The following is a 13,323-nucleotide window of genomic DNA, read 5'->3' as shown; positions in this document are numbered from 1 at the left end:
TGGACTAAAAATGTCACCCTTAAACACCTTGTATCTATAGAAAAATAAGATGAATTTTTTTTTTCACAACACAAGCCAGTACATGAGTCAAAAAAGCGAAGCACAAAACAATAAATTTCGGAACACACCACTACGTATATGAAGGTTATCTATGGCCACTGAAGTGTCAATTTTTAACAATGAAACACTATTTTGAAGGCGTAATTGCAATAAATGTTATAGATATTAGTACGATAGAATAGTGATAAAAGTGAATGAAACCACAGCTACAAATGAGGACGTAGTTTCACTTTAGTAAAAACGAAATAATTAGCACTTATGACAAACATTTTAGTAGGTATAAGTGAAAAAAGATAATATACACTATTTACAAATTAGTTATAAATATATATGTACGTTGTTCGTTATTATTCGAACTTTATACTTCAATATTGTGTTTCATATATAATTCTCTTATCTTAACTAATTTCCAAAGTCGTTTTATGTTGAAATACTCAGTTTCGATGAGGATTTGCCTGGATATCTAGGGCGCAACAGTATGTATCTATATCTTCCATTCCAAATTTAATACTTTAAAATTTATTCATTTATTAAAACTTACTATAATAAGAGAGTCATCATCATCCCCAGCAAGATAATCAATTACTGATTCTAAATTGTGTTGTTGCTCTAAAGCTTTTATGTCATGCAATGTTTCCGATCCAAATTACATAACTGGGCGCACAAGGATTTTGTAGAAGAATACTTTAGTCGATCTAGGTAGGTAGCAGATCTTCATGTATTCTATAAGCATATATTCTTGCCTCAAGGTCTAAGAAATTTTGCTTTATAGCTTTTATGCTCCAATGTTTCTGATCCAAAATACAGAATTGGGCAGATAAGGACTATGTAGAGGAATACTTTAGTCGATCTAGACAGTGAGCAAATCTTCAAATATTCTATATATCAATATTCTTCTCTCAAAGTCTAAGAGTTGTTGCTCTATAGCTTTCATTAGAGTTTCCTCGTTCTATCGTTCAGTTGAGTTGGCAGGCATCACTTGTCAATTATTTCGTTTTGATTTCATTTATTTCAAGACCTATTTTCCTTACTGCCAATAACAAAGAAGAGAAAACATATAGGTACAGTTGAAAATGATCCTTTTTATTGTCAGAAAAGCATTATTTTAGATTAAATTAAGTATATTTCATTCAAATATGGGGCAGATATGAAAAATATTCAAGTGGAATTTATAAGGGCCGTTTTTTTATAAAGCTTTGAATTCAGATATTATCTAAACTTATCACAAAATCAATTGTTTGTTTATCTTTATGACCTACATGAATCTGAAATATGTAGGGTAGCAGCTAGACTGCTAACATCTTATAGTATCTTGTAGATTAAAATATTTTGAAAATGCTTTTTAATTGAAAAATACATTCATATTCAAAGAGTCAGTTAATAAATTTAACAGTGTTAGATTATTTCTCTTGGGGTTACTTGAAAGGAATGTAAACAAACAAGGACTATTTTCAAATGTAATTAAAATGTGTCAAATAATTTTGTGTATCACTTATTTTAGGAAGAGTTCATTAATATTTTGATAAAAAAATAGTCAAAGGTTTATTAGGTACTATTTGAAATTTTTAATAAATTTTCTTGATAACAATTTTGGATATAAACAAAAAAATAATTACTCTACTTTTAAACTTATTCGTATTTTCTATCTTAACTTTCATACAACTAAAAAATTTCAATATTTGATGGCAACATTTAAAGTTTTACAACATATAGAACTTTTGATGATGAATAACTGTTATCCATATTAATACCTAATAATAAAGTTTCCCATAAATTACTGTTGTACAAATTTCAAACAATTTTTCAAAAACTGAACACACTGTGTACACTTCCACTACACCAACACTCACAATTACACTGTCTGACGCGCGTTTCGATAACTAAGCTGTCGTCTTCAGAGACCATTTACCTTCAACCGAAATTCCGAATGGAATAGAACGAAATGGGATCGAACAGATAGAATCAAGTGTTCAAGTAGTTGCTTGAATTGCAAGATAAAGTCTTGTTTTTGAAAAGCAAATTTCTAATGTTGAAGATTTGTCTGAAGCTTTTAAAAATTGCCAAGCAGGAAAAAAATACGAAATTCCTTAAACCATTGTCTAAACTTCAATTGATTTTCGTATATATTTGTTTTTATTTTGTCCCCTAGGAAAATATCCCCTATACCAAATATAAATTACGATTCCATAATCGCGGCGTATTTACAAACATATACCCCGCGAATAAAGAGCTTTTACTGTACATCCTATTTAATGATGTATACCTCCTTGACCCAACAAGACCATGTGAAACAGAATGATTGATATATACCTATTAACCTGTCAACACTATCTAATTTCATTAACATATAGGGCCATCTAGAGCTAGAACTTAAAATTGAAAAATGATCGAGATAATTGAATAATAGGTTTTTGCTAGTAGAAATGAATTTTGAATATTACTTCCGGAACAGATTTCCCTAATTAATGATATACAAAAAATACACATGCAGACAAAAGCTTATAAAAGTGATTAGGAGCAAAATAACGTTAACTAAATAAGGTAAAAGATTTTATTTAGTAGCTTGATACAGTTGCAACCAACACATAAAGAAATTAAATGATATTGTACTGAATTAGTTAGGTGATAATATATATTTTGCCAAATATTCACCGATATAAATAGAAATGCTACGTTAGCTAAATAGCGAAAATAATCTAAAAAATGTTGAACAGCCAACAACTGCCTTTTAAAATTTATCAACAACAAAATCGAAGCATGCTTTCCAACAACAAATAACACGTAATTATGTACACACCTAAATCGTGGTAATCCATGATATTTATATTTCTAGTGGAAGTTCTTGATGATCCTTGACAGAAAAGAGCGTATTTTAGTAACAAAATACAATGAGATGATTTTTTTTTAATTCAAAATGATGATTAATATCGTTTATCTTACCTTAACATATAACATAACAAATTCCAAACAATAATCAAGGTCATCTAACAACACTCGTCACAAAATTAACCGACGATTATTAAAAACAAATCATGAAAATAGTCACTTATTTAAAACTTTCACTAAAAATATTCCTTGTAATTTGATAACACAACGTTCAAACTTCGACGAAGCTAAAATGAAATAAACCGACTAACCAAGCCGTTCCACAGGATTATTTTAAGAAACGATGACCAAACAACAATTCCGAGAAACCGCGAGTTTGAATCTGTTGATTGGATGCCACGATCACGTGCGAAACTGAAAGGAGCTCACGTTGAAAACAACCTGAATATCGTGTTCGTCCGATCCCTGTTTCACTGCGACTACTCGCTTTTACTTCGTTATTTAGTTTGATCGTTTCTCTGTTTGATTACAAATATAACGTGATGGAACGTTGCCAAATGTACATTTGTTTTGTTCCGGCAACTCAATCTACAACAGTATAATAATAAATAAAAGTATGTCGTCTCTTTTCTATCGGATTAATTTAATTGCATTCAAAATTTATATATTTGAATTACTATTTTAATTAATTTATTGTCTCAGTTTTTATAATTCCTAATAACATTTATTAGTTGACACTGGAGAACTATTTGATTATGAAAAACTACAGAGTGGATCGTTGAAAATAGCATATTCTTCTAAAATTTTTTGTCACGTGTATTCTGGATGCTAAAAAGGAAATGGAAACTTCTGTGATGTATTTTCTTATAAATATAATTTTAATGGATCAGATAGATCCATAGGTACTGTAGGAGACTCACTCAGTCCCTTAATATTTAATTTGCTTATGGATAAAATAACAAAACTCTGCCGAAAACAGCGGAATTCAAAATGGGAAATACATTCTACCACGCCACGCTATGCTCACCAGAGGTGGGCAAAATAATCGATTAATCGAAAATAATCAATTTAACGATTAAAAAATTTATTTTCAGAATAATTATTTCAACATAATTCAATATCAGAATCTTACTTCCAAATATCTTCTGTAGGTTCATTATTTGGTTTGTTTTTATTGGGCATCAAACCATTATGCCTTCTGTATGTTCCTAGTGGCATACTCGCTCTTTATCTTGTTTTTTTTAGGAATCAAACTACAATCGTTCTTTTGAAGCTTTATTTTCGATTTTCGAATAATCGAAAATTGATCATTTTCGATTAATCGATTATTTCCAATTTATCCTTTATTTTGGATTGATCGATTATTTTCGATAAATGACCGATACGATTTAAGTTGGAAATCGATTCAAAAATCATCGAACAAGTGAATCATTGTATATACTTGGGAGCGGAAATAACAAGTCCAGTAAGAGAACAAATAATGAAAGCGGCTCTAATTTTGAGATACCTGCCAAATATAGTTTGGAAGAAGGTCATAACAGACGATAAGAACAGTCGAAATTAAAATATTAAGAAGTATACATGACCAAACTCTACACGACACAATACGGAATGAAGATAATAAACAGCAAAGCGGAATGCAGGCTACAGGAAGGTGGGTGATACAGAGACGAAAATTCTTGAAGAAACAAAAATAATGGAAGCCAGTAGATTTGTTAAGAACGCAAAAATGAACAAACCGGAAGGAAGAAAGCCACAAGGAAGACCACCTAAACGATGGCAAGAATGTTGGCCTTCGTCTTCCCGGGAAGATAATGATCAGACAATAGTCTACTAATTGGGTCACTCATGATAGAAAGAAGAAGAACAAGATTTATTTAAGTCTCAATTAAAATCCTTCGAAAATATTTTTTAAATAGAAATACCAGGAGCAATAAGCCAGTTATTAACGATTCAACTCCTCACACAGATTTTGCAATAAAGTTTAATAATAATATGCTATTTTTATACTGAAATGCCGAAATATATAAAAACTTCAGTGATCTATCAATGACGCTGCTCATTAGAATTAATAGTAGACAGCCATTTAACGGAGATAAATAACGTTTAAAATTCAATGAACCATAGACAAATGAAACAATGTAAGAAAAGAAAGCTTATAAAGCCTGCGCCTTACAAAAAGATTTTTTAATGAATTGGTTGGGCGGAGAGAGAGAGAGAGAGAGAGAGAGAGAGAGAGAGATATTTTAAATTGATATTGAGCGTAAACCCCTTTATTTGACAACAAACTAAACAGAAAGAACAAAGAATAGTTAGGTTGAAGAGCCCCTCACCAAATTTTGATCTAGATCAAGCTCTATCTGTAATATATTTATGGTTTTTCAACTGGACAAAATGTTTCTGCGTTTTTTTGAATTTCTAGGAGACATGACATCAGCGCACGCGATTGTCACTTGATGCGGTTGGAATTATAAAAAATTTCAACTTTCATCTTTCAGTTCATGGGTTTCACGTTTTAGTGACGTAGACAAGCTTGCAGAATGTTGACAAAACATTAAAATACAAAGAAGGAACATACTTAATTGGTCCGATCGAATAGTTTCATTTATAATTATCTAATTAAAACGAATAGTTAATCCAGAAATGTGAAACAAGATATCCTTGGATAAAAATTCTTTCTATATATTTATTTTTAATTATATATATCGTGAAACAAAAAAACAACAAAATCAAATCTTTTAAACAGTTATATTTCCACATTATTTTACAAATTCTCTGTTTTTCTTGTTAAGTCATATGTAAGTAAACGATAATAATCTCCTGGATATCGCTGAAATAATGGTGATGTAATTGACTGGACGAAAGCCTTAATATTCGAAGTCGAGCTCATCGTATTCAATAGTTTCAACCCAACGTTCAGTAAACTCTTGGTAAAGCCATTCTTTAGGCTTCGTTGTTATCAAGATTTCGCCTTGGATCTGAATCAATAGTAATCTGACGGTACAAGGTCCGGGCTAAATGTTGGATGTGGTAACTAGCAACTAGCTGAGGAAATTGAGAAGAGAGAGGCGAGTATGCAAAAATGGCAAAAGACGTGGGAGGAGTCTGCCACTACCTTACTCAGATGCTATCCGGGCTTAGGTAATTTCAGGCATACCTATACAAAGGAGTCTCAGTAACTCCGAGCCTGCAGTGGAGCCCAATATTTGAAATATACATGAGCTGAAAGCCACGCTGGATCAAATCATAACACCTAAGGCCTTTGTCGACAAAGACAAGTGAAATGTAATGAAACACATAGTTGCAAAAGTTCATCATGTCCTGCGACTCGAGGAGCCAAGTAGGACGTGTCACAATTGACACACGTCGAAGTATCAAAAAAAGAAGAAGCAACAAGTAATCAAGAAGAAAGAGCAAATTAGCTAATGCCTCCCTGCGAAGTAATGCTCGCTAATGTTGATAATTGAGCATTTTTTTTGGTGAATAGAGAACTGACTCCAGGAATTGCCAGAAAGTTTTCAAAGATGTCAGCAGTCTTCTGATCCCACACACCGGTAAACGATTCCTGTCAGCCTCTACCCATGACAATATCTGGAAGCATTCTTAGCTACAAAATGCAACTTTGAATCTCCTCTTTCAATGCACGCGTGATTGTCGACTTGTTGACGTAGACCTGTGATTTGAAATAACCACTTGAAGAAAATCTAATGGTGTTAAATCCCACGATCTAATGGGATGTATGGCTTGAGGCACTGTTTTGAAACCACTCATTGGCAACATCATCCAATATCGACCAAAAGAACTCTGTTATCTTATCGCGATATCGTAGTTCGATATCTGTAACAGTTACTGCTTGACCATGCATTTGTTTTCCAAAACCCATCAAGGTGAAAATGTCCTTCGTCGCTTAGAATGATTTTGCTCTAAAAATCAGCATCCATTTGTTGATGCTCATTAATCCACTCAACAAACTCCCTTCGCTGTGTACGGTCATTAGGATTCAATTGTTGCTTTAATTGAATTGAATTTTGTAGGCATGGAGACGCAGATCTTTAGTACACGCTATTGAGAGCTTCTTGAAATTTGCAATTTTTGTCCACGCCGCCGAATTGAGGTTCCAGCTTCGATATTGACATTTGAACGATTTGTTTTCGGACAACCAGTGTGTTTGACGTCTCCAGCAGATCCTGTCTTAATTCCAGCTTTCATTATTTTTGAAATAATGTTCAATAATAAAGACACATTGTTTTATCGTGTAACTATCCATTTGTACTAACCCTAAACTGTTAGACGACGATTTGTTTCTTAGGGTTGTCAACACTTTTCTGCAAAAATAGCGGCAAATTTAAATCTTGTGTTCATTGTGGTACACCGCATTTATTGTGTCGTCGTCGTTCTTTCTCGCAGCCAAAGTGAAAATAAACAAGTTTCAACATTCATTCACCAAAATTTTTTACGACTTTATTCATTTTGGAAAGGTTTCAAGGTTATTCAAAAAATATTTTAGTTAAGAAATATATTAAGCAACTAAAATTGAAAGCGCTCATAATCTTAAAACTAATATTAATTTATAAAATTACGAGACAAGTGGTACTATACAGAGTGAGTTTTATGTATGGAACGCCTCAATCATCTCGGAAACGGCCTGTACGATTTTTATAAATTTATGTGCGGAGGAAGGGTCTTTCCTTTTTTGGAAAAACTTTGTTATTTCAATTATATAACCCTATATATTTTGTGTTTTTAGAAATCCTCAAGGAATACTGATTATGTTCTATGTAATATTCTCTATACCTAAATGCCATAATTTCGGAGTTTTAGCTGCATTTACGGTATCTCCACATAAGCTACTATTAATTTTGTAATTTAGATGGCTACGATTGAATAAACTCGTTAAATTTGAATATTCTTTAATAATTTAAGTGCTAAAATACAAATTTCGTAACAAGATTTAGTTAGTAAAAAGTTTAACGAAACTGGTGCAGTAAACTATTTATCCAAATCATGATGCAGAAAACCTACAGCAACCGAAGACAAATTTTTAAATGTTTGTGTCATGTTAGAAGTAGATCCACATCACAACAAGCCATCTGATTTTTAAAACTTTGCAATTCATATTGCAACATCCCCGACTGATCTTTTAATTCCTAAATATTGGCAGGTTTTGTTTTATAAACGATGTTTTAAGTGACCCCACAGGAAATAGTCTGAAGGATTAATGTCGGGTGATCGCGGGGCCCAATCCATCATTATTTAGGTATTGCCTCCACCTCACACGCATATTGAGGTGGGGCATCATCTTGTTGTAGCCAAATATTGTCGTTTGGGATATCGTTATTGTCTGAAAATTTCTGATAATGAAGTTTTTTTAAATGTTATTGAAAATACTTACTTGGATTTGGAAATATCCGAGCCGACTCAGGTATAATACTATTTTACAATAAATCTAAATACGCCACACCATTTAAGTTACCTTCAATGAAACAGGGACCAATTATTTTGTCGCGTATTATTCCATCCCATACATTCATTTTTTCGGGATATTGAGTGTGGGATTCACGCATCCAACGAGGATTGTTACGTGACCAGTATCTACAATTACGCTGATTTACGTTTCTAAGAGGCCTTATCGCAAAGCATAACATAACAAATTTGGATCGATTTTATTATAACATTATATCAAAATAACGTATATCAAAATCGTCATCTGACAACTCTTGAATTAACGTTACTTTGTATGGATGGAATTAATTATCATGTAAAATTTTCATTACGAATGTTTGCGAAATATCAAGTTACCTGGATATTTGTCTAGTACTCAAGTGTGGATCGTCTTCAGACAGGACACAAACATCTAAAGATTTGTTTTCAGTTGATGCAGTTTTTCTGCGTCCTGATTTGGATAAATCTTTCACTGAACCAGTTTCGTTAAATTTTTACTAAACTACTGACAGTAGATCTTGTTATGGGATCTCGGTTAGGATATAAATTATTAAAGTATTTCTTAAGGCTTTCGAAAAGCGAAAAATATACATGGTGATCCAATTGAATTAACAAAGTTCATTATTTTTCCAGAAAAAGGAAAGATCTGACAACATTGTAAATACCACCATAATACCGACCGTACCATAAGATGATTGCGAACAAAACTTTATAAAAATCGTTTTCGAGATAATTGAGGCGTTCCAGATATGAAACTCACTCTGTATGGGCGACTTTACCCTACTTTTTTCCACACATCGTTATTTCTTGTGTGTTATACTGTCTCAATTTTTCCTTTTTGCAAAGCAATTCTCATATCTAGCACATAATTTGTCACGTTCCTCTTATATTTTAATATCAATTAAAAACTATAAGTAATTATAATGAATTTATTGAATTGAGAAAAATTTATCACAAAGAATAACTACTAAAATTAATGCAATTCAGAATTTTCCAGCGAATAATCAAATCAAGTCTATTTAATTGTGACTACGATTCTTTCACTATAAGACGAATTGGCAGCCGCTGGACTACGAAAGCGTCTGTAGACGCGCCTCGTAACGGCGCCAGTCGCTACTACACGATTACAAACCAACCGGTGTGTGTATAGCGCCGCGACGCTTAAGCCGGCGTCGTCGACGTTCGGCCCAAAGTTCTTGATTGTTGCGTGCAGCGCCATATTCAAAGGGAGGTTATCGTGTTCGCCAACGAGCTCAAATTGGATATATAGCCTTGAATAAAACAAAACTTGTGTTACATAATTATTATACCACGACGATTATCAATAATGAAAATTAATTATGAAAACCTAAATATTAAATAATTCCTAGAATTTCGATAAACAAATTATTTTGTGTGTTACTATTATAGTTTTTTCTCATTTATTCAAACAGTTGAGTGGGGTGAATATATACACAATTTTTCTTACATAATTTATTTATACACTATTCACTAAATAGATTGAACTATTCACTAAATTATCTTAATAATTCACTAAACTATGCATTAATTTACAACTGAACACTTATATATTTCATTTAAATTCAACGTTTGGTTTAGTTGTCTATCCCGATGTATTCATATATTTTTTCAAACATCTATTTTCAACCAAAACAATTCTGTTAAAAAATATCGATTTAATTTATTTTGAATTTACGGATGCTCTATTTATATTTATGGTTATAGCCACTTAATAATCGAGATTGTCACTGTAGGCATATTAACGACGTCTGGACTTGGAGCGTCTCTATAGAATTTCATCAGGCGTCGTTTACGTGACTCAATATCTTGTCATTAATAGGTAATAAGCAAAAGATGACTGAGTTAACAGAAATAACTTTAGTTTACAAATACCTACATATTCATGATTGAAATAGCAATTAAATCAACTCGAACTTATTTTTACATTATTTAAATGTTGATTCTACATCGCAAGTGTTTTTTTTTTCTATATTAGTTGAATAACTTATTTTCATTTGATATTCATAATAATTTAAAATCCTTCCAAAATAAAATATCAGCACGTGAAATCGATACGATCTCTAACTTGATAACAAAAAGACCTAAATAATAGTTAATAATAGAATGGTTCAAGCAGAAAGGTATCAGATTATTGATTTGAAATGAACCTTTGACTTGGTCGATAGAAAAGAAATAAGGACAATACTAGAGAATTTGGAGTATCTATGATTTATATCCTTTTTACATCTGTCCCCTGTTGACAAAATTTCGTTTTTGTATGTTTTCTACATACAACTAATATCAACTTAACTTTTTCTACGTTTTCGATATTTAATTTTGGAGCTCATCGTCATACAACAAGCAGCTTTAAAATGTTTTATAAAAGCTAAGAAATTACCGATTTTTCATCAAATACTGAAAGTCTTGTTATCTGATGGCAATAACTATAAATGTCTTGAAATTGAAGATTTCACTCAGTAGAAATTCCTTGAATTGTACTACATACACTGCTTTTACACTATAGTCTGTTTCTATGTATTAGAAGGCTGTAAAAAATAATTTCTAATGCAAAGCTTAGTACGGTCATTTCAAATATTGTTACAGAATAATCTAAATATTTCCTAAAATCATCATAAATGTACCTGAACAAATTTTCGAGCTTTCTTTGGCTGTAAAACTTACAAAAATTTATCAATTTTCAGATTTGTCTACGCATTAAAAATAACAGAATTTGTGTAGTGCACAATTCATGGCTCTGGTCAGCAAAAATTAACCTAAATACAAAAATGACAATATACAAAGTTATAGTGGAGCTCATTCTAACGTTTGGATGCGAGTGCTGGCAACAGATTAACAGAAGACAAAAAAAGAGGCTGTGGAAATGGACAGCATATACGGAACGAAGATATAGAGTATACAGACTAATCAACTGCTCTGGTACTAACATGGAATGAGGATGGAGCAGAACAGGTGACCAATGATGTTTCAACCGCAGAATAGAAGGAGACGAGGACGACTCAAGAAACTGGAAGGAAGATATTGAACAAAATATGAAAGACAAAGCTATCCAGGAAAACGTGTGGATAGATAGAAAAGTGTGGCGTACAAAATGCGGTATGCGGCAAAGAAAACAGAAGAGCTATTCCTACATCAAGGCCTAATCCAAGAAATCCTTACAAAAATCCTTCTTATCCTACCGACCTATACCCAACGAATCTTTTTCTCTTATAATAAAATATATAATAAATAATTCCGATATAACAGGTAAATGAATCGAATTACAGTACAGGGTCCTTCAGGACGAGCTAAATCGATATGTATATGGGAAAGTGATGCGACTAGTGTTCTGAAAATTTGCTTGCACAGGTTTTCCGTTTCAGCTAAAATAATTTCAGTTTTCTGAAACTTCCGGTTATATCGGAAGTGGACCCAAACTTCGTTATTTTAAAGGGAATGCTATGGTTTTTATTAAATTTTTGGAATCTACGCGAAATTTCAATATAACTTTATATGAGGCATCGTATTCCTAAAGTCCACCATTTTTTAATTATTTAACCTTTTCGAAATTTTTGGACATATCCAGCCCTCCACTAAAAAAAATAAATTTAATGTAATAAGTTTAAGTGAGTCAGGTTTACACTTTCAGCTTTCAGAATCTGTGAAAACCTTTACAAAAATTTATATAGGGTGTTAATAAAAAACCATGAAGATTTTAGTTTCTACAAAAACCGTTAATTTGAAATATATGAGTTTACAAACGGAGTCCCCCCCTTAATTTGAAGTGTAGAATCCAATTGTAAAGAGAAAAATGAGGGTTGCTATTTGGAAAAATTAAGTTTTTAGGTAGCGAAATTCAGCACTATTTTCTGAACACCCTATATAAATTTTTGTCGAGGTTTTCACAGATTTTGAAAGCTGTAAGTGTTATTCGTCCAAATCCCAAAAATATAAGACCTGACTCACTCAAACTTAGAAATATAATTTTTTTAGTGGAGTGCTGCATGTGTCGAAAAATTTCGAAAATGTGAAATAATTAAAAAAAGGTGTACTTTAGGCATACTATGCTTTATATAAAGTTATATTGAAATTTCTCGTAGATTCCAAAAATTTAATAAAAACCATAGCATTCCGTTTAAAATAACGAAGTTTGGGTCCACTTCTGGTATAACAGAAAACTGAAATTATTTTAGCTGAAACGAGCATTTCAGAAAACCCATGCAAGCAACTTTTAGGAGCACTACTTTCCCATATACATATCGATTCATCTCGTCGTGAAAGACCCTGTACATCTCCTATCCAAACAAAAATATCAGATAATAAGTGTGCTTCATTGTATACTTTATTGTTGATTCCAAAACCTTTTTCGTTATCATAACACAATTAATTAATTTAACTATGTATTTGTGTTAAAAACATTTATTTTCACGTGGAAATTATAGTGCTTTTTGGAACTTTTGTGGCTTAAGTGAGCTTTTTTAATCAATAAATACGTCCACTTCAAGCTTGAAAACAATTTTAGGTGTTTAAGACCTTAAAATTTCATCGCGAGATTGGGGACTCGCAAATAAACAACTGTAGTTTTATGCATGATATTATTAATAAACATAATTAATAACCAAGAGGATGTAGCACACGCATGCTTATTAATTAAATTATTTGAACAGTTTAGACATTAAATTAATTAAACAGTCCCCCCAGTGAGTACAGTGTGTTAATTGAGCTTCTTCGAATTCAAACAACTGAAAATAAAATATTTCCGATAAGACCAAAGAAAAAAATCAAGAACAAGGCAATATGGGAGGTACTACAAGTAACGAAGAAATAATCAACGTACAAGCTGCCGGTCAAAGAAGCAATGGTGGCAATTTGTCCCAAACAAGTACTTTCACTAAAATTAAATGGATGCAGTTGAGTACAATTACCATTATTATTATATTAGAAGGAATCCTCGAAAAGAAAACAAAAAATAACTGAGCAATTGGACAGAATCCGAAT

At 32.1% G+C, this 13,323-nt stretch overlaps 1 protein-coding gene across 4 annotated transcripts in view; it reads right to left on the bottom strand.

Moving 5' to 3' along the window:
* LOC130890924 (embryonic polarity protein dorsal-like) overlaps positions 1 to 3,395 on the bottom strand; it is a 76,818-nt gene extending 73,423 nt beyond the window's left edge. Inside the window, exons 1-2 of one of the 4 annotated variants that reach the window (XM_057795357.1) lie at positions 3,001 to 3,395; positions 2,858 to 2,911 (exon numbers count right to left, since the gene is read on the bottom strand). In XM_057795357.1, the coding sequence (XP_057651340.1) occupies positions 2,858 to 2,876 (19 nt within the window). In that variant the 5' untranslated portion in view covers positions 2,877 to 2,911; positions 3,001 to 3,395. The remainder of the gene's footprint in view (positions 1 to 2,857; positions 2,912 to 3,000) is intronic. The other 3 variants (XM_057795359.1, XM_057795356.1, XM_057795358.1) reach the window with 3 other exon arrangements.
* Positions 3,396 to 13,323: the final 9,928 nt, after the last annotated feature.

This window comes from Diorhabda carinulata, chromosome 2, assembly GCF_026250575.1.
Source record: "Diorhabda carinulata isolate Delta chromosome 2, icDioCari1.1, whole genome shotgun sequence".
NCBI classification, from domain to species: Eukaryota; Metazoa; Arthropoda; class Insecta; order Coleoptera; family Chrysomelidae; genus Diorhabda; species Diorhabda carinulata.
This window is presented reverse-complemented; position numbering and strand designations above follow the sequence as displayed.